The sequence below is a fragment of the Streptopelia decaocto genome, assembly GCF_964273445.1.
Source record: "Streptopelia decaocto genome assembly, chromosome: 5".
Classification (NCBI taxonomy): Eukaryota; Metazoa; Chordata; class Aves; order Columbiformes; family Columbidae; genus Streptopelia; species Streptopelia decaocto.
Window position 1 is genome coordinate 55,618,300 of NC_138659.1, and position 21,794 is coordinate 55,640,093.

Below are 21,794 nucleotides of genomic sequence, written 5' to 3' on the forward strand. Positions count from 1 at the left end.
CGTGCTAGAGAGTTCAGAGAATCAGTGCAAGGGCATACTTCAAATTATATTTTCCTGTCTATCAGCAGGACTGCAGTGTTCTGTCTAAATGGTGTCCAGAGTATTATTCCTAGTTGTCATATTTGTCAAAGACAAATAGCCAAAAAGTTATAGGAACCTAGATATCGGAAAATGGTCAATCTCTTCAATCATATTTTGACAACTAACTAAAAATGGTGCTTCAATGTAAATTAAGGCTGTCTTCTAGTGTCTCTCCCCACTTTCATCATAATCCTATTCATCTGTTTTAGCACATCATTGCTTGAAGTCTTCTTCAAATTCTCAGGTAAGCAGCATGAAAAGAACAGCTGGTCAGACACTACTGTCAATTACTGGAAATTTACTGTTATTATACAACATTAGAGCTGCATTTGTAAACACATTTGCATGTTTTAATGTGAAGCATCTACATGTTAAAAGAAATGCTGGCAGTTTACAATACATAAGCCAACACACTACAGCCGCAGGTTAAGAGGAAGGTAAGAACCATGGGGTTCAAAACAAAACCAAAACCACCCCCCCAAACCTAGTAGTTGAGACTAGCTTTCATACACTAAAGAGGCACTGAAATAAAGCTGTTGCCTGTTACAAGACAAGGGAGGGAACCATCCTTTCTTGACAGCACAAGGCTTATGACATAGCTGCTAAAGTTTTAGCTAAATTTAATCCGGTAATAAAATGAAAGTCATATGTAAGCTTTTTTGTGGGAGGTACTTATACATTTGTTTTCCACATATCAATGATTTATTTGAAGTATCCCAGTCAAAAGACAACTATTTACTTCATAGAAACAGGAATCAGACTAAAAAGTAGGTACAAAACCAGAACTTATTTACAGCTAATTAAAAAAATAAAATGGTAGTTACTAAGGCTGACAAAGCATTTTTCCACATCCCTTTCTGCTGTTTTAAATCTACTGAGAAACAGAAAAGGATCTCTTATATGACAACATAAAACTCTAACATATAGCCATATAGCACCATAATCTGCAGGTTTGTATTTGTTTTTTGTTTGTTTGTTTGTTTTCTTTTTTTTTTTTTTTTAAGTTAACATTTTTGCAAGCTACAGCATACAAACATTGGATAAAGGCAGGACACCCTGCAGGTCAATCTTTTGATCCAAATTTGCATAAATGTATACTATATACAGAGATGGAGAAAAACCAAAGTAGGTTATGGCTCAGTAGACAATCAGACATAAGTATTTAAAACCAGGTTATCTTAGTTCAGTGATCTTAGAGGAGGCTTAGATTTGGGAAGAAGTGATTCCGTCATATCCTCTATTTTGTTCTTCTCCACTGTAGCTGCAGATTTGTTCTCTTTATCCTTTTTGTGACTCCTTTTGTGCTGGGATTTAAAGAAAATGCCCAATAAATTATCCATGTTTAGAAAACACAAAGAAATTAAAGACTACCTTCTCAATATACAATGCAGCAGAAAAAAAAATGTTGGTAGAACTCCTGAAAAAGGTTCCTAATATTGTATTTACTAAAGAAATGTATTGTAGACATCTAAAAGCTCAGCAACTACTTTTAAGGTATCTATAACAAGTAAACTCAACCTCCCCACCACCCCAACCAAACCAAAGACTAATATTATCAGGGCTTTACCCTGATACAGTAGTAGAGGAAGAAGGTCAAAAGGAAGAAAATAATAATTAAAACAAATTGGTGAAGAATCAGGAATGCTAATACTTCTGTCTGACCTCTAAAGAAAATACTCCACATCTAATTTCAACTTTTCCATTAAAACACGTGTTTATGCCAAGTAAATTACAACTATTTTTTTCATGCAGGATTATTTGCTGTGGAGTTTTCTGCTGTCTGTCCAGCTTGTCAGAAATTTGCATTATTTTATCTGCTGTTATTTTAGCTCAAGTTTAACAAGGTATATTTTATGGAATTTAAAAAAGTTGAGACTGCACTAGACGACAGGTGATTTTAGACTACGTACTATCATGGAACAATAATTTTTCTTCAGTCTTAAATACACAGTTGTTTGAAATATCTGAGGAATTTACCTGAAAAAAGGGAATACCACCATTTACATGGCAGCATATATTTGTATCCACTAAGGATCTGTCACTAGCAAAGCTTTCATTGGATTCTTGCAACCCCTCCTCCTCTTCCAACAGGTCCTAAAACAGAAGTTTTCAGAAAAGTATACTTAGTGTCTGAGTTTCCTAGGTGAATGTAATATGCATGATCAGATCTATAAAAGACATGGCACTTCCATTTTTGACAAATGGAAATGAAAGTATCTAAATTATTAATGTCTTATTTTTGTCAAAAGCTTAGCACACGTGACTCCAAGTGCCCTGTAAAACACAAAGGCTTCAACAGCTCCGGGGTTCTTCTCAACTCTCCACAGTGGCATAAAAAAGAAACCCTCCTGAAGATATATGAAAACTTCACTGAAGAATCTCATTTGCCATTCATATACATACCTGATCAGCATTATCCTCCACCTCCTTTGTCATACTGTTTAGCATAGCATCAACCTTTAGTTGCTTTTGCCTTAATTGCTCCAGTAAAATTTCCCGGGGTTCTGTTCTCACAAGTGTGACTGGATAGAAGTAGTCTCTTCTCTGTGGAGTTGTCCCTTCAATGAAGATTGTACAACTAATGAAAGGCACTGTAAACACTTTCAGCAATTGCTTTAATTACAGATCCTCAATTTTACATTAACTTGATACAGAAATCATGCTTTGTTCGGCCATCGTTCTTTGCATGCACCTTAAAAGAGGTGCAAGGCTACTAGTTCTGTTATGTCTCCATTAACCTTCACTCGTAAACTCCGCAACTTCAGACTACATTCTGTAAGACCACTATGCCCCAACCTACTTTAAATACCTGTTGGAATATCGACTTTAAGGTCCTCTTGCAAAAAACAATTAACTTGAGTCAGTCCACGCTGTGCTTCCTCATTAAGTGTAAGCTTCTGCTCCCCAAGTATCTCCTGATCAACCTTCATCTGGTCAAGGAGGTCATTTAGTACCTTCTCCTCAACAGCCTTTTGTCTACTGATATGGTCAACAACTTCAGCTATTGCTTTATCACAGTTGTTTTCATTTTTCTGAAAACAAAACAAACAAAACCATCAAATTAACAGCAAAGTTAGGGTTATGGCCTCTTTTCTAAGTTGTAGTGCACAATTAGTGACATGACCTGGAACAAACGACTGGCAGATGTCAAAATGAAAAGTTTCAGTGCCAGGTTTACACTCATTTTGAGAACTATCTTCAGGAGAGAGTCAGTTTCTTAGAAAGAATGATCATTTTAGAAAGCTACTCATAAGAATAAAGGTGATACCATCTGGTTCAGATCAGACTCTTCATGCTTCTGTGCCCAACCTTGCACAGAATTAGGAGATTCAGGTGAAAATCCTACAAGCACTAGAAGCTTTATGCATTTGTAGGAGAAAAGGAAAACATATTTAGCCATTCACATTGGAATTGAACTCCTGAAGTGTTCAGTAGGTATAACAGATACAGGGGTGTCTTGAGACTGAAAAAGCTTTTAACACTTAGGTTTTTCTTTCTAAAAGTCAGCAAAATGTTGAATTTGTCTATTTCATTACCTATTATAACAACAAAACAAGAAGGGTGAGAAGTGACATTTGTGATGGAAATTAAAATTAGAGAAATTCTCAGATAAGAGGCCAGAAGTAGTAGATAAAATACCTAAAAGAAATGCTTTGTCTCATAACATTAATCTCTCTGACCAATAAAGTCATCTGCATCCTCCAGAATATAGTCTGTATTTGATCACTGTGCAAATCTACCAGAGACATTACTGGCAAATAAAGCTCTAGAATTAGAGATATATACCAATGAGATGCAAAAAGTCCAAATCACAAATTGAAGTTAGCTGCATGGGATCAATTAAGACATCGTATTTTCAGATCATATGCACTTCAAGTTCAAAGTCTTCCTCTTAAATTAAGCTTCTAATTGCATCTATTTAAGCTGAGTGATATGAGTCAAAGATCAAAAAACCCCACAATCCAGTTCTGACTGTGAAAACTTCTTTCCCCTACAAATTCTACTGTCAAAGTTTGTATGAAAATGTTGTATTAGGCTACAAATGACTATAGGTACCTTTTCTAGACACTGTAGTTGCTGTTTCTCATAACTGAAGGACAATAGCTGCTGATTGGTAAAGTTGACTATCTGACCAACTGTAAATTCACCCCATTTATCAGTATCCTGAGATACATTTTTGAGATTGCTGAGAAGCTGTTGACAGTGGTCAGTGGATTTTTCCAGCATCATCTTGTTTTCAGCATTTATGATCCTGAGTTCTTGAGAGAAATTATCCAGAGAGGCAGTAAATTTGCTGTGATTCGAAGTTGTACTGCTGACTAGGTCTGTTGTTTTCCTGCAATACATTTTTAACAGTTCAGAGACTGATAGGTGGATGTTAACACATTCTACATTTAGAAATATTCAAGACCAGAACCAGTGAATTAATGCAGTTCTATCAAACCAAATAATTATAAAGTTGTTGCTCTATTTAGTAAATTCACCAATGGCAGCACTCAAAGTGGTAGATTTGTTAAATCCCCTGAAACAACCAAACAACCAGCTTTGGCATGACCATAGTTATCTGGCCTGCAACTGAATAAAGCATGCTGCAATAGATACACCATTATACTTCAAGTTATGACTTTATGGTATGAAGTTCTTAAGTCCAGCCATACTGAAGGCTGTTTACCAGCACACTGCCCCAAAACCATGGTCTCTTATCTGCAATATGTTCAAGAGACAAGTCTGACAAAAAGCCTTGCAGAGCTACCTTTTACTCTGGGGAAAGGTGAACTATGCTCTACATTCTCTGGCAGAACTCAGCTCTAACACACGACTTGTCCAGAAGACTTTATATGCATATAGATATGAAGAGCATCTAATTTTGTGGTCCTCTTCATACATAGTTTTATCTTGCATCAGTATACACCAAAAGTAATCTGCTCCTTACAGGTGAACATTTTCTTGCACAGCAGTGATGGTGGTCTTCAAGCTTCCATTTTTTGCAAGTACATTATTTAAGTTCTTCTGAGTCTCCTGAGCAAACAGGTCAAGCTGGCTTTGCAGTGAGGACATTAATTCAGCTGTGCTCTATAAGAAAAATGTCATACATGTCACTGTTATTCTACACTTTTAAATCATTCTTAAAGGGTGCCTGAATGCCTCTATTAAAAATGCAGCAAATAAAAGACCTTTGTTATTCTAAAGCTGAAGGTACAATTTTTGTGTAGAGAACATACAGGCACTTTGCTTTTGGAAATACACATAAAGGCACATATACTGGACATGCTTAGAGCCAGGGTAAAATTGTTTTTATTACTTTCCTACATAAGCTTCTTAGAGCAGCCCAACAAAGGCTAAGAATTAGGATCAATGTATTGTCCTAACGTTTCTTCTGACACAAACACAATGGTTTACTGCTAAAGAGTTTAAATTAAGGCAAGCAATCACAATTTGTGTTAGGATTTCATCTTACTCTAAGGATACCTTCGCATGTGCAAGCCTTGTCATTTCCATTTCTTCTTTTAAATTCTCACAATCATGCTGAAGCTGAGCAAAAACACTAGCCGTTTCTTCCCGTAAATTTTTCAGAGCGAGAGAAAGATCTCCAAAGAAGGTATCCATTTCCTTATTATGACTCTCCATCTTTGAAAAGAGTTTTAAATAGAGTTAGAGATTTGTCTTTAGGTAAGACCTGTATACTTTTCTATAGCATAATTTATATAGAAATCAACTCTACCCCAAAGAAATTGTAAAAAGGCACTAATAAAGTATTGTACATAAAAAGGGGAAAACAACACTTAGAGTAACCTGAGGCTACGGGCTAGAACTTGGTGTGGGCTTTTCCAAACACAAAATTTGGCATGCAAGGTAGAAGAAACAGGAAGACACAGACAAGGTACTTGGTTAAGACAAGAGCAAGAGCTGGCAAAGCCATGGGTTGTTGTCTAAGTCTGAAAACCAATAAAAAGCATCTAGACAAGGGGAGTTGATTTCACATGAGTTGTAATTGACAGAAGTGGGAATTTTTTCAGTCAGAGCAACAGGTCATCAGCAACAAAGGCTCATTTTTGACAAAATGGAAAAAAAGGAATGGAAGAGTGAGTCTGCAGTTCTACATAAACATTATGAGATAGACTAGAACTAAAAATGGAATCTAAGGACTTTTTTGTAAGTGTGCTGTTGTCTGCACTTATTGTTAACAAGGTACAGCATCACATTCCCCAGGAGAAAGTTTGGCATGACAGCAGGAGAAACTGAAGGTGATAAGACTTGTCTAAGTTGGTTATTTCAGATAAAAAAAAAAAAAAACAAAAAACCCAAAACATAGACCATATTAAAGATATTATCAAGTATTTGTTACATATAACTTCAAGCTTCCACACTTCCACCATTTTTCTGTTGCACTTATGTGAGTGGTTGTGCCAATATAGGTAACAAGGTAACAAAATACACCACCCATTCAGAAGTGAAACAGAAGTCTGAAATAAAGACCTTAAAGGTAGAACTCAAGGGACAGAATAGAGGAGAAAAGGCCAGAACAGAAGTGGAAATGCTCTGACACTGCAGCAAAACCACCAAAGGGTTTTCTGTAAATTAAATGAAATAGGAAAGCGCAAGGTAAATAGACAAGTCATGTGCATTACCTTGTCAGCCACAGCAGAATATTTCTTCACATTATTCTGAAACTGACAGTTTAGCCCCAATACAAATTCTACCATTGGTGTCAAGCTATTTAATGCTCTTCCTAACCCAGATGTGTGTTCCTCCTAGGAAAAAGAGGTAAGAAAACAAGTAAAACAAGATATAATTGTTCCTTCATCTACTTTTGTAAGAAGCTATCCATATACATATCCATATATTTTGCTATTACAGTATTTGTTATATAGCACATTACAGCCTGTGGTGGTGACATGGGAGGGGAAGTGGAGAAGGACATAATCATGGCCAAATGCTGAAGCAGAGACAGAGAGGATCAGAATATTGACTGAAGCTCTTTTGATTGAGAACATATTACTTAAATATAGGAAAATGAGTATGTAAATTTACTAACAATTAATCTCAGCAGCTCAGCTTTACAATCAAGTGACAGATTCTCATGTTGTGTTATTTTTTCAGACACGTGAGAAACTTCAGTAGACACCAATTCTTTAACAGAGGCAAAAGATGCTGATACAACTGATGCAATAACATTAGCTGCTGAAGAACTGGTAGACAGGAGTTCACCTACGAAAGAAATCAAGAAGCATTAAATTTTTCTTTTTAAAGTTTCATTATAAGATAGGCACTTTTTTATTGCTCATCACCTTATTGCCTCTTACAGCACAGGGAAGATGTTGATCACTCCAGATACATTATTATTGGTGCAACTGTAATTATCACATTACTTAAAAATGAAGTCTCTTAGACTTAAACAGATCTGATTTAGAAAGCAGTTTTTGATACTACTGTTGAAAAATTCAGAATGACACACTGACACAGATATTACACTTACCTATAAAATTTGTGTAAGATGTCAACATCTGTTGCTGCTTCAAACTGTTTTCACTAACTGAATCTTGTATTTTGTTGAACAAAACATTCATTTGTCCTGCAAATGTATTTTGGATGATAGCATTGTGTTGATCGACAGCCTTCTTACGGTCCAGTTTTGCATGGAGACCAGATACATCTTTTGTAGTTTCTTCAACTGTACTAAGTAACTATAATTTTTTAAAAGATATTTTAGTCAGTCTTTAAAGAAGTCAAGCATATATTATACAACCAAAAGCTACTGTAGTTCTGAGTTAAAGGAGAAGCTATCTCCCTAGAAAGACAGGTATTTCCCTTTACATCAAATTACAACTGTTCTTAATCCTGGTGTTATATCATTGACAGTCTTAGAACACAGGAAAAAGTTGCCTAACAGAGAATTTATTCTAACTTTGAAATTAAGGCATTAATAAAGGACATCCTCAGAATTTAAGGAATCATCATTTATCAAAAAATAGTAAATAAAAAAAAAACTCCTGACCAGTTCAACTTTTTTCTGAAAGATTTACCAGTAAATATATTCTTCAACAGTACTCAAGCAAGAGATTTCCAGTACTAGTTCTGTGATAAGCAATTTAGAATTTAAACGTATAGTGGATTCTTGGTTTTGCAGTCAGTGTAAATTTCTGTACCTGTTTCTCTCACACAAACATTCCACAACCCACATGCAAAAAAAATAGGCGTGCCCTCCCAGTGTTACAGGAATCTGAGTAGAAATAAATTTTCATGTTGATTAAAGACACAAGTTTCATCTCTTTGCTGTTTAAATAGCAGGACACTCACTTTATCTCCCTACACCAAGTCTGTTTTGATAATTATGACCAACCTGCAAGTACGAACCTTCACCCTACAATATAGAGGTGACAGGGCAACAGTTTCCATTATTCACTCAGTGAGTGTAAATTAGTCCACACACCTCTGCAAAGATTCTGTTGTTTTTCTACCTCAGTTATATATAACTTACTCTTTTGTAAGGCCAGCCATAAGCTTCTAGTAAAGAAAACTACTTGTTCTGCAAAACTCATGACAACAGATACTGCAAAACACTGGAACTCTCATGACAAACTGGCCTGAGGAAAAGTTATCTCCAGACCAGCCAGTGTCTTTAGCAGTCAACTGTCAATATTACCACAGTGAAAGTCCTGCAATCTTAAGTAGTGTTTTTCATCATAATATAATTTATAGAGAGAGAATCCTAGTTTTCCATCTTAAAATCAGGTTTTGTCACTCTCGCATCATGTTTTAGCAACAATGATTTCCTTGAACAGCCCATGAAACTCCTAAACATGGGAAGCTACTATTCCAGTTAGGTGCAAGAACTGTGACAACCTTGCTAGCTGTGCCATGAAGATTTTGTTCCGTGTTTTCCAAGACTGAAACCACATACTCCTCTTCAGCCAGATGAACCTTGGTTTCTTGCAGATCTTTCTGTGTTTCTTCCAGTTCTTTCTCCTTGATTTGCAGATCTATTTTACATTGTTCAAGTTCATTTTTATTAACTGTGAATAGTTCAGTGATCTAAATTGGAAGATAAACATCAGTAGGTAACACTGCTTTTTGGAAGTTCAGCAGTCCCACTTCACATCTCTCAAATTATGCCAAAACACCAAAAGGCAAGTTGTCATCTACCAATGCAGTTTCAGCTGTAAGGTTAAGAGGTCTTAAACCTACACTGTAGATTTGTATAGTCTCTATATTTACTGAAAACAGCAAATCAACACCACTTCCACTGTAATAATCCCTTGCTCCCCTGCTCAAGCCACATGACAAAACATTTGTTAGAGCACAAGGAAAAAAATCCCACTAAACAAACCTAAGCAGACAGAATGGAAACTCAAAGCTGATAACACAGAGTAGTTACATATTGCAGCAAATTAATTTCTGTATTTCTTTTAAGAAGGAAGCTCCCTTTTCCTGTGTAATTTGTTAATGGGAACTCACAGCCTCTGCTCTCTCCCTCATTCTTTGCTCAGAAGTAGGTATCTGTCAACTGAGATAACCATTTTACAGCCAGATTTTGCTGAAAACCCAAACAAAGGCGAAGTGGTAGACATTAAAGCAGCTTTTAAAAAAATGTTTGCATCTTGCAACTTGAAAGGATAACTTCAAGGATTAGGAAGCTTCCACTCTTGACTAATTAGGGAATTTTGAGAACAGAAGCTCTTCAGACTGTTCTTTGCTCAAACTTTTTCCTCTCTCCTCAAAAATCTCTTTCATTTTTTGGTAGATTTAAGCCACAGTTGAGAAATGTCACTTACTCTTTTCACTTCTTCCTCCATGACACTGATTTTGTCAATGTATTCTACAATTTGTTCTTCCTGAACCGTCAGCTTTCCATTAAGGGCTCTCAAGAGAGGATTAAAAAAAGCCAAACAATAAAACGCAACAACAAAAACCACAAAGAAATAAGTTAGTCAAATAAGAGCTAATTTCAAGATTATATATTGTTTTTATACTACATATTTAGTAATTTTGAAAAATAAATATTTCTAACTTCTGTCTAAAAAGCAGGTAATTTTCACTTAATGCAGAAAGGGTTTAAGATAATTTTCCATTTTAAACTTTGTGTAAACTAGCCCTCTTACAAAGTGAAGTAAACTATATCAAATTTGCTCTCCTCTATGAGCTTCTACTGAAAAAAACACTACATGAGGTCAGTCTGCATCCTGACTATGCTTATAGTAAGTTCCACATATAAATAAAGTCCTCAGTGTAAATCTACTCTTTAAGCTTCTATCTGTGTAATAATTTGTGAAGAGCAAGTTGACCAGTCAGGTAAATTCTCCAGACGGCTTTCAATTTTCTGGTGTGAAAATGGATCTGAAAGCATTTTGGTACAAGGATGGGTACAAGTATCTGAAATCTGTTGTCAGTCGTTTTATAGAAAATGTGAAGACATACTCATAATTTTCAAGGGAAATATAGACTCCATTTTTTTCTCGTGTGGCAGCAAGATCTCGCTTCAGGCGCTCAATCTCTTCAGTATATTCCTGCATAGAGAAACAATCACACGTAAAGCTGGAGATTTCTACTTCGCTTTCAAGATTTAGCTTAACAGATACTTGACAAATATAGTGCTCTACAGAAGCTTTGCATAAACACAAGAGCAAAACACTTCTGTTCCAAGTAAGTTGAGTGTAGCACCATGTAAATTTATACCATTGGATATATGTAGAGCATTGAAACCTCTCATTTGAATCATACTTGGCATCATATAACAGCTCACAATGGGAATCACAGCTTCTTTAGTAGCACTCGGCTACTTTATATTGGCTCTTCATTGATACTTAATGACAAGTTCACTTTAATTTGGGTGCTTTCTAGGTAATGAAGCTGATAAAACAGCAATTCCAAAAAAACCCCATCGTGTTATTTAGTGATTCTCCACTAACTTCTAAACAGGTAATCCATACTGAAAGTCACAGCTAGTAGCAACAGCCCTCTACCCAGCTTTAGTCTTCACAAGTTTCAGCCTCTGCAAAGTGACTAATGCTGTAGCAGTGGAGCAGTTTAGTTTGAAAGCATCAGTTCAGTGATTAAAATCACCTCAGAAAAGCAATGCTACTAGTTAGGGCTTCAGCACAACTTTGCAATTCCCGCATTGCAAAACCTATGTTAACAGAGTCAAACCTAGCCTGTAACTTGATCTGTGAAGATATGTCTAGCTTACCTTAATAAGAGCTTTTTTTGTTAGCTTCTGATTAATTTCAGGCTTGTTCATTATATTTTTTGCTCTGTGGGCATATTCCAGTGTACTCAATGTTTCCTGTGACAAACAGATGTACCCTAGGTCAAGTTGAGGAGTTAACTCATATTATTTGTATTATTAGCAAAATATAATATCTATTTTAGAAACAGATCTTCAGACTTAAGTTTACCTCAAGATTTATAGATGCAGGAGAAACTGTGGCAATTATTGATGTTTTTGTTCGTCCCCCAAGAGAGTCTTGAAGGATTCTTGTGAGTTTAGATTCCCTGTATGGAATATGTGGGGCTCTTTCTACCAGAGCGGTAATAACTCTTCCTAGTGTCAGAAGAGACTGGTTGATATTTCCAGCTTCACGAGCTCTTTTGTCGACTGCCCCAGAACGACCAATGTTTTCACTTCCTGCAAGATCAACCTGAAAGAAGAAGGAGATGTTTCTGTCTCCAATCACCCTGAAGAATGCTTGCCCCATAATGTTGCAGAACACAACACACATTAACTAGCTTATGAGTTGTTCAGGAGACATTGGGTTGACAAATGGGACAGACATTTCTCAGAGTGACAAATATAGTTCATATTACTTTATGAAAGACAATCACCTTTCCCTTTATTAGGAAAAAAAAAATCCCACCTTAGATTCTCAAGATAATATGGTTAAATTACTCCACTTCATTACTTTAAGAAAGTCATCAATTAAATTTCATTCAAATACTTACCAAGTTTAGCTTCCCAATTTTAACAAGTTCTTCTCCATCTACTGTTGTTTCTTTCATATGGATGGTAATTGAAAACACAGAGTGGGAACGGCTATAAAAGAATTCAGTTTCAGACAGACATTCCATTAAAGCCAAATGATCTGCTTGCTTCACAACACTGCTGCGAGTTGGGTACGCATGCTCTTCTTAGGGAATACATTTGACCCATTAATTCAGACTTAGACATTTTCAACACACAAAGTTCTTCTACCAAGTATATTTTTGTGTGCATACCTATAAATATGGTACTTAATACAGTGATAAAACAACCGGATTACATTTGCCTGGTAAATTTTATCTTATTTCAAATAAAACCAAGAGAAACACTTGGGTTTATTTACATTTGTGTGTTCTCAACTCACAGACACATCAAGAAAACTGGCTTGTAGATTTTTTTTTTCAGCCAATATACTAAGAAGAGTTTTACAGAATGTGAGATTAAGAAATCTAATTTTCTTTATTCAGACTAAAAAAAAATCTGCAAGTAGCTGAATCCAATATTAAAACTACAGAAGTTCAGTTTTAATTCAAAACAGTAGAACATTTTAGGATCATTTTAGCTTGAGCTTATTCCTTTAATAAGTTTCTACAACAGGAAGCTGACATATATAGAAAACTATAGACATCAAGTTACACCAGTTTGACCACACATAAAACAGTTCAGACAGAATGAATTCTCTAAAGTCCCTATAACTTCAGATGAAATTAGTTCTGTGTTCTAATCCACAGTAGCCAAGCAGCCATTCCCTTGCACCAGCAAACAGGAGTGCTCAGTATATCTTTACTATAAAATATGACATGGGGAGGGTGTTCATTGCTTATTGTAACACTGGATCATGACAGTGACAGATACAACTGCAGTTCAAGAATAAGAAATCAGTAATAAACAACGATATTTTTGATCAAGGTGTCTCTACTAGATTCTAGTAGCCTGCATTACCATACATAAATAAAACTAAAAAATCCCTTAATATTATTCCCAACTTCCACAATTCTGTTTACAAGTTTTTGGAAGCTGGGCTTTGAAAACAGAGTCTTGTGTTGATCTGTAAAAAACCAGATCTCAGCAGTATTTTGAAATTAAAACTTCGGTAACAAATCCTAATATACCATTTTCTACTGCTGGTGACAAGAGGAAAAGACACTTGAGACTCGTACATCTGTAAACAGGACTGGAAAAAAACACAACCAGCCATAACAGCTAGAACAAAGACAACCCGCCTCCCTAATACAGGCGTATTATCTAAACAGCTTCTAAACTTGAAAGGACTACAGCCTTCTTTTTGAAGCAGCACAATAACTGCTGAAGAGAATATTTATCTCATGCTAGCCCATACACATTTCAGTAACACATCTCTTAGACTGCTTTTGTTTCCATAGACACAGAAAGCTTTCAAAAAGTTAACTTGCTAACTTAGAGTTATAATTACATTTTAATCCTCTAGATGCCAGATTAACAACAGTTAGGACATACATAGGACATAGGGGGCATAGGCTTAAACTCTGCCAGGGGAAATTTAGGCTGGATATTAGAAATAAATTCTTTATGGAGAGAGTGATCAGGCATTGGAATGGCCTGCCCAGGGAGGTGGTGGACTCACTGTCCCTGGAGGTTTTTAAACTGAGATTGGACATGGCACCTAGTGCCATGATCTAGTAAGTGGACTGGAGTCGGACCAAGGGTTGGACCTGATGATCTCTGAGGTCTTTTCCAACCCAGTCAATTCTGTGATTCTTCTACTTATATCTCAGCTACAGCTAGGTAGAATTCCAGGGCTAGTGTTCCCACTAGGCACTGCATGCATAGCAAAGCAAGCAAACTCTAAACGAGATGTGAAGCTTATGTAAACAAACACACATGCAGAGAGAAACAGCTTGCGCACTTGCAAGATGAGACTAGTTCAGATTTTATAATGTCCCTTCATACACCTATTACAATATATCACCCTAGAGGACGTGATAAGGAAGAAGTTCTAACTATGGCTTTCTAATCCACATTTGGCAATCTGAACTGTGATACACAATCTCAAGATCATGCCAGGTTTGCTCTAGCTTCAACATCTTGTACTTCTTCAGTAAGGGCCTGTTTAATAAAACTAGAACAAAACAAAATGTGTGTACCTGGAATATGCATTCATGTAAGTAGCTGCAGTTGTTCTTTTTGCTGCACCCCTTTCCAGGATTTGGTAGACTTCATTTTTGTTATGTACAGTTATTTCTTCCAAGCCTTTAATAATTACACCCCTCTGTCAGAAAACAATGCATGGTTATTATACATATTTCAACAATTGTGAAAGCCTTGAGATAACAAATTTTGAAAGATGGCACTAACCTTGTTTCGAGGGTCATCAAACATCTGCAGTCTTTCTCCAACATCAGAAGTTGGATTCAGAAGATCAAAAAGCTCCTCATTATAGATTTCCAAAAGAGAGACTTTAACTGAAAATTCAGTACCATTCTCCGAGAGCTTTTCAAATATTTGATGCAATGTACGGGGTATTATACCTGCTAGTGGATCCTATAAATTAAAGTGAAATACTTAATTCATAAAGGTACTGAAACAGATTTGGGGGTGGAGGTAGAATTTCAGCTAAATAGTCTGATTTGATATAAGCAAGAATACATTGGACAAAGATAACCTTCCATATAGAGATCACAAAGATTCATAGCGTGCATTCAAGATGCAAAATTTTATTTTCATGTAAGTGAATGAGACCATTTGTTAATTTGCAAGCATATAAGGAAAGTCAACTGCAGATCTGAAAGGCATAAACTTTTGGTTTTCTTCAGCCTTCTGCAATTTCTCACTTTGAAATACAGTACAAATAAGAGAAACCTCAGGAGTGAAAAATATACCTCTTCCCAAGTGTATTCCTCATTGGGTGACCGCTCTCCTTCCATTGTGAAGGTCTTACCAGTACCAGTTTGGCCATAACTGTGAGAATAAAAAACTAAAATGTAAACAAACTAAAAGTAAAATAAAATTTCCTAATAATAATTATTGGCTTACTTACGCAAACACTGTACAATTGTAGCCCATAATAACTTCATCCAAAATGGGACACACAACACTCCGGTACACATCAATCTGCTTTGCCTGAGCTCCAAAAACCTGTTGAGGCACAGACAACATATCCCATTTATCCATACAGTAATGCATAGCATCACCCAGTACAGTTCTCAGATCATATTAGAAAAAAATGTATTAGCTTGTTTCTACAACTTGACAAGCAGTTACCATATCGAATGTGTAAGTCTTTCTTGATGTCTTATCAGTCACTCCTCCAGTGCGGACACTGACTTCCTTTCTTGTCTGATCGCAGTCTACAACAGCATAGGAGCTTGCTTTACGTTCTGAGGCATTAAAAGGTCTAAAAAGACAGGAGTTAAGAATATTGGGTTGATGTAGTTGCTAACGAGAACATAAACTGACAAAGCAGTAACATCACTCAGTTTACACATCCAGAATAGTGTAATTGGGTAAAAGGAACATAAAGCTTTTAACTTAATTTGTTTAATAATTGTTTAAGGAAAAACTGACGCAATTTGGTAGTTTCCAGACCTTGTTTCTCCTTCCACCCACTGTGGGACAACCCAAGTATCTATAGCTTTTAGTTTCTTTACACGTGTATTTTTTAACAAGTCTATAAACTCTTTTGAGTTCATTTAGATGAGCACACAGCTAACTTGCATTAGAAAACGTTGTTTAATGGCAGAGGGGTGGAAGATTAAATGTACCAAATAGTTGTATAAATAAGAGTCTTCAAAAAAGGAAAAACTTATACATGAAAATTAACAGTGAATCAAACTAATAAACTTTAAAAGGTCTTTATTTTTTGCTTACACAAACGACGAAGCCTACATCTCGCACTGATGACACAACGATCTAAAGCACCAGAAATACTAAAAGACCCTACTAATAGCGGAACAGTAGACAGCAATACCATAACATTTATAATGCTGATGCATTTGAATAGAGTTTGTGAATTGTGAACATAATTTCACAAAACAGATTAGAACATTGGATTTTTTGGGGAAAAAAGTCCACATACCTTTTTATTCTGAGTTTTAAGCAAAGTTTAATAAAGGTGTAATAAGCATTTCAGAAAGCATTTTGTTTCATCACTAAGTTACACTAAATCTGGTGCACACAATTTTCCTTGAAGGGACACTTGCAACAATTTCTCCCAAAAAAAGGACAGAAATCACCATAGGCTGAAAATTAAAAGGATGAAATGCTATTTTATCACTCATTTAGTAGTGCTACTGCACTGAATGTTTATGCTACCTGTAGAGCTGACCTGAACAGCCAACTTGAAAACAGAACTTCTACAACCTTAGTAATCTTTAAAATATTTTGATAGTAGAGGCACTTCAGATGCTGTATCTTTAAACTATAATGTTTAAAAAAAACAAAACCAAAAAACAAACAAAACCACAAGTGCACGGTATCTTGAGTTTCCTGACTCTTGTGGTTAACATTTCTTCCTCAACATAGCACTGAGGATGAAGTGTTAGATTCTGAACAGACCACTACACACATCGGTGTAAGACTGGTGAAAACAGAACATCACTAAAATCTTGTTCACAGAGGCAAGTTACAGCTCTGGTTTTGCAACTTTTAAAATAGCAGAAGGCTGAACAATGAATATATTCTACTCTGCAATGACATAACAGTGAACCAGTCAAAAGCCTTACGGTATGATAGCCTGCAACTGGGAGGCTAGAGGAACAATTCATCCAGGCTGGAACATTCATGCAGATGATCACCATGCGCCACTAGGCAAGCAGCAACCTGGCATGCCATGGTGACATCTGATCACAGGTTCATCCCGTTTGTATGAAGTTTATTAACATGCATTATTAACATTAATGCATGCATTCTGAGTTTCTAAATTCGTGTTTTACCAAAGCAGAGTGAATGTGTTGCTTGACAAGGTTTGTGATAAGCTCAGACAAATCAAGTTTTGGAAGTAAATTAAGACAACTGCATTTGTCTACCTATCTCTAAGAGAAGTAGAACCTAACTGATGTAGAAGAAAAAGGTAGAAGGAACATTTACTAGCTGAAACACACTGAAGTTCTATTTAAAAGAAAAGCTGTACAAGAGGCAAGAGCAAAGGTGAGTTATAAAGTTTTTTATAGATTAGAGACTAAATCTTGATGTAGGACTCAGTCTACAAATTGCAACAACAGCAAAACACTACACTATGGACAATACCGATGCTACTGTCATATTGAGCACCCTATTTAATTAAAATCTACTGTGATACATAGTGAGGCTATTCCAGAACAGTTTAAACTAACCAGATGAAAAAGAAAATTATTACTCTTGACAGTGTTTTAAACTCCATTGCTTGAGTAACATTATCCTTTGTGTGCAATAGCCTCGTTTTACATCAACACTTTCACCAATCTCATAACATTTGCTTCAGCAGCTTTTTAATTGTGTTGCAAAAATAAGAGAAAAACGCATTTTAATTTCTGTTTTCATTGTGCATCTGTAAATGTAGAACTTCCAAGCATGATGATATAATGATTGCAAAACATACTAGTAATAATAATATGTAACCTAACATCTGCAGTTCTGGCTCAAAAAAGCCTTCCAAAGGCCTTTTTGAACATGACTCAACCACGAGCAGTACTACAATTTTAACAAGCAACACTCTAAGAACAATTAAGACTCAGTATCAGTGAAGAAGTCTTTAAAGTCACTTCAAAATTATGAAAATAACCTAATTTTATGGTACCTGAAACCTGTCATACCATACAAAAAAATAAATTAATAATATAAATCAACGTAGTTTGTCATTATTACATAAGAGGTAAAGCCCCCTCAACCTCCCAACACCCTTTAGTCTGAATTCAAATAGTCTGCATTAGTGATGTTATATAAAAGACTGATAAGTGGGTGCAGCAAAAATTTTATGAGTGTTTAAATCGTAGCAGCTTCCTACAGAAGAAAAAAAATTGGTTCTTTTATTTTAGTCCCTGGAATTGATATCAACCATACTAACCCATCCATCTCCTCTTAACCTTCCTACATAGCTTCATACTGGGTGAATCAAATTAGGGAGTTGCAACTTTCTGCCTTTTTAAACCGTAAGAGATTATTCACAGCAGCGTTAATCCAGCGGAAGTGCCGATTATCTCTGCCGGCTACCGGGCCCGCCACACGTACAATTAATGCCTCCGACGGGCACTTTAAAACGCAGTAACGAGCACCGTCTGGATGTCCCGGAGGGCTCTTTAATAGCGAGACACTGGGAGAAACATCCCGCAGTTCGCTCATCGGGGCTCTGAGGAGCAGAGCCGCAGGCTGCACGGCGCCCCGTCAGCCTGCCACACAAGGGCGGCCCGGGCTGGCCGGGCACACCGGGACCCCCGGGGGACAGCGCAGCAAACGCTTCAGACCGCAGTCCCAGGGGGGCTCAGGAGGCCGGGCTTCACCAGCTCCCCGCGGGCTACTGCTGCGGGCTTACCGCCAACGCTTGCCCGGGGAGGGAAAAGAAGGCCGCCGCGCCTACCTGCATCGCACCACCACCTGGATGTTCTTGCCCTTCTCCTCCTTCTTAGCGCCGCCACTGCCCTGGAAGGTGAAGGAAGCCATAGCGGGCCCGGGCGCGAAACCTGCTGGGGGAGAGAGGCGAAACGCTGACCGCGGTACTCCGGGGCGCCCGGGGCTCGAGCCAACCGCCCGCCGACCGGGGGCGCGCGCTCTGCCGCCGACTTCGAATCTCGCACCGCCCCCCCGCCCGGCCAATCAGCGGGAGCCCGCGGGGCACCACGGGACTGATTTTCAAATTCTAGCGGTGACACAAGCGCACGACGGCTGCGGCGGTGCCGCCCCGAGCGCAAGGCATGCTGGGAGCTGCCGTGCCCAGCCGGTGGCTGTCACGTGACCGAGCGCCGGGGGGCGGGGCACTTCCCGGCAGCACAGCACGGGGCTGCACAGCCCAGCCCCAGCGCGCCCACGGCAGCGCAGGTGACACCGTGAAGAGACCGAGCGGGTGGCGGGATGGCAGCGGGATCCCGCGGTTCGGGACCGGCGAGGCGTGCATTTGCGTTACGGCTTCTGAGCTGCTCCCCGCGCTGCGGTGACGTTCTGTCTGACGTCTAAGTTGAACCTGCTGTACAGCTATTTTTTGGCACCAGTACCGCGCGCGCTCACGAGGGGGCAGCGGGGAAACTCTGGCCTCTTTGCAGCCGCCGCTGGCCACCCGTGTGTGTGAGGGCATCCGAACTGCTCGTCTCGGTCATCCTTCTCCGAGATGCACGTCATCCTTGCAATCTTTCATCACAGCTCGAGCCCCCGGCCGTCTTTTCTTCTGTCCCCACTGGCTCTCCCGTTATCCCACGTTTTCTTTAAACGTCACGTTCAGCCTCAGAGAAGCACGCCCCGCAGCGCCGGGCGGCTGGCAGCCTTACCGGGCCCATTTGAAAACACCGTGTTGCTGCTGGCGCGGCGGGGCGCAGCGTCCCCATTCCCGGCCGGGCACTTCGCTGTCCCCACGGCCACTGCCGGGCCAGGCAGCTTCTGCCCCCAGCCCTGCCCGCGGAGCTCTGCTCTGCTCCCTCCGTGCCCGCTTGAACTGGGGCTGGTCCCCAGCACAGTTCGTCACCACCACTCTGAACTGCACACCTAACTTTCAACGTGTTTACGGGCTGGTATTGCCTGCTACATTATTGGGAAAATCCTACCTCAGAATGAAAATAAATAGTTAAAGGCTAAAGACAAAACTCTGCAGGGTGTACCTCATCCCTCCTTTTATTTTGAAACTAGATCATGTCAGCCACTCAGGAAGTACAAGTTTGCATCCTCTCACTAGCAGTTTAATTTATGTCACCCGAGCTTCTGTGTGAGAGCTTCCTTTGAGATGTTTGAGATGGTATTTAAAGCTTTGCTAGGAGGAGATCTATCACAGGACAACAGGTCTTGTGGGCAGGCGGGAAGAAGCAGATGTTAGAGAAGATGTAACTGGTCTGACATGCTTTGTTCTCAACAGATCTCTACTGGCTCCTACACTTATACTGTCACCTATGTGTTATGGCCTACAGTGTTTTGCGGTTGTTCTAGGGCCTTCCCAGTTGTGAAATTAAGATTACCCATCTGTAATTTTTGCAGTTTCTGCCCCTTCTCTTTCTTCGTTTTAAAATTGGCTGCTTTGAAACTTACACCTCCTCCATGAGTTCTTAAAGGTAATAACAGATGAATCCTAAGCCATAAGGCTTGTGGTAATTTTTCTGACAGTGACATGAAGCAGCATCACATTATGCTCCGCTACCATTTATCTCAAAAGTTAAAACCATGTCAGAGCCAATCAATCTTATACTAGGCATAAAGAACAGGACCTGAGAAATACACACATTAATTTATAGAGAAGGACATGAAGTGTTGGGTTCCTAGGCTGCTATGAGCAGAAATGGGTTCAGAAAACATCAACATTCAACACATTTGTCTGCCTTTCTAAATATAGACTGATGATGAGACAGGATAAGAACTGTGAAATTTTTATAGTGATTACTAACGATTTTTATTTCCAGTCTTTCTGAGCTAGTATTTTCTCTTTGTTCCTTGTAAGACTTTACTGCTTGCTTGCCACTGAAAACAATACAATCTTAAAGTATATACAGAATATAAATATACTACAATGAAAAGAAAACTGCTTTGCAAGGACAGACATTTGGAAGTTAATAACTGCCAGAAGAATTACTGCCCTTCATAAATTTTTAACCTTTTGGCCTCAAACCTAGAAATAAGGCAATGATTCTGTAGAAAAAGCTTGTAACAAAACACTTAATATTTATACACACAGACACGCAAGGAATCTGTATTTTCTAACAGTCCTAGAGGTTAACTTTCTAACTAAAATGAGTTTGGTGGGTTGGTACTATTTAGACATGCTATTTTTTTTCCTACAATAAAACACTAAAAAAATTACAATAATGTGTTTTGTTTCAGTTAAGTGAAAATTTAACCAAGTGAGAAAACTAATTTAAGATAAAAGTGATATCTATTGCAAACATACTGAGACCACCCTTATTCTTATTTGCTTTCTGTATTCCATACATGCTAAGAACAAAATTCGTATAGACAATTGTGTAGGAGCGATTGATAGACTGAAAAGTCAGATGTGGGTATGTGAATATAATGAATCTTTACCTTTTGCTCTATATGCCTTCAAAGGGATCATAAAAAAGAATGCAGCATTGGAACACAAGAAGTCTTTTCTTCCCATTTCTGCCTGTTTATTATTTTCTAGTATGAAAGCTTAATTTGCATTAGTCAGAATTTTGCTCACAATATAAACACATCTCTCACAAACACAGAAGAAAATAAGAGCTCATTCAAACCTGTATTTAAGCAAGAGGAGTTGAATCTGGCTGATAGTGACCTTCTCCATAGCTGTGCTAAGTGGAAAAAATATATTTCTGGTAATCAAGTTAGTTTAAAAAATGCATGCAGTTTAGTAGCTGCAACTCTGTTTTACAAGGTCAATTTATAGCATAGGTCATACATTTTCTTAGATTAGGTAGAACCTAAAAATACTAATACAGTATAAACACAAACTGAGTTATAGGGAACTAGCATTTCAGAAGCAATAAAAATAAATACAATCAAAAAGAAACAAGAATACTTAGGATAGTCTTAACAGTGATTGGGAGAATGACCTTTAAGAAGGCACATACATCATCTGTGACAAATAGATTTTATTTTTATTTAAGGGAGACAAAAA

General features: G+C 38.0%; 1 protein-coding gene across 1 annotated transcript; it reads right to left on the bottom strand.

Moving 5' to 3' along the window:
• Positions 1-362: 362 nt before the first annotated feature.
• Positions 363-18,788, bottom strand: KIF11 (kinesin family member 11). Its single transcript, XM_082053968.1, has 22 exons — positions 18,585-18,788; positions 15,296-15,428; positions 15,072-15,169; positions 14,914-14,992; positions 14,390-14,575; positions 14,179-14,303; positions 12,019-12,109; positions 11,475-11,717; positions 11,267-11,362; positions 10,498-10,586; positions 9,855-9,942; positions 8,926-9,114; positions 7,559-7,766; positions 7,118-7,290; positions 6,711-6,833; positions 5,551-5,709; positions 5,015-5,154; positions 4,138-4,417; positions 2,891-3,113; positions 2,485-2,639; positions 2,059-2,175; positions 363-1,385 (listed from the first exon to the last, which is right to left on the bottom strand). The coding sequence occupies exons 1-22, from the start codon at positions 18,665-18,667 to the stop codon at positions 1,260-1,262; spliced, it is 3,204 nt and encodes a 1,067-aa protein (XP_081910094.1). The 5' UTR covers positions 18,668-18,788; the 3' UTR covers positions 363-1,259.
• Between the last annotated feature and the right edge of the window lie 3,006 nt (positions 18,789-21,794).

Coding starts and splice junctions, on each gene's coding strand:
- KIF11 (XM_082053968.1), bottom strand. CDS start 18,667: ATGGCTTCCTTCACCTTCCAGGGCAGTGGCGGCGCTAAGAAGGAGGAG. Junction 11,363..11,474: donor CTGCATCTATAAATCTTGAG/GTAAACTTAAGT, acceptor TGTTTGTCACAG/GAAACATTGAGTACACTGGA. Junction 4,418..5,014: donor GTGCAAGAAAATGTTCACCT/GTAAGGAGCAGA, acceptor AATGTATTGCAG/GAAAACAACAGACCTAGTCA.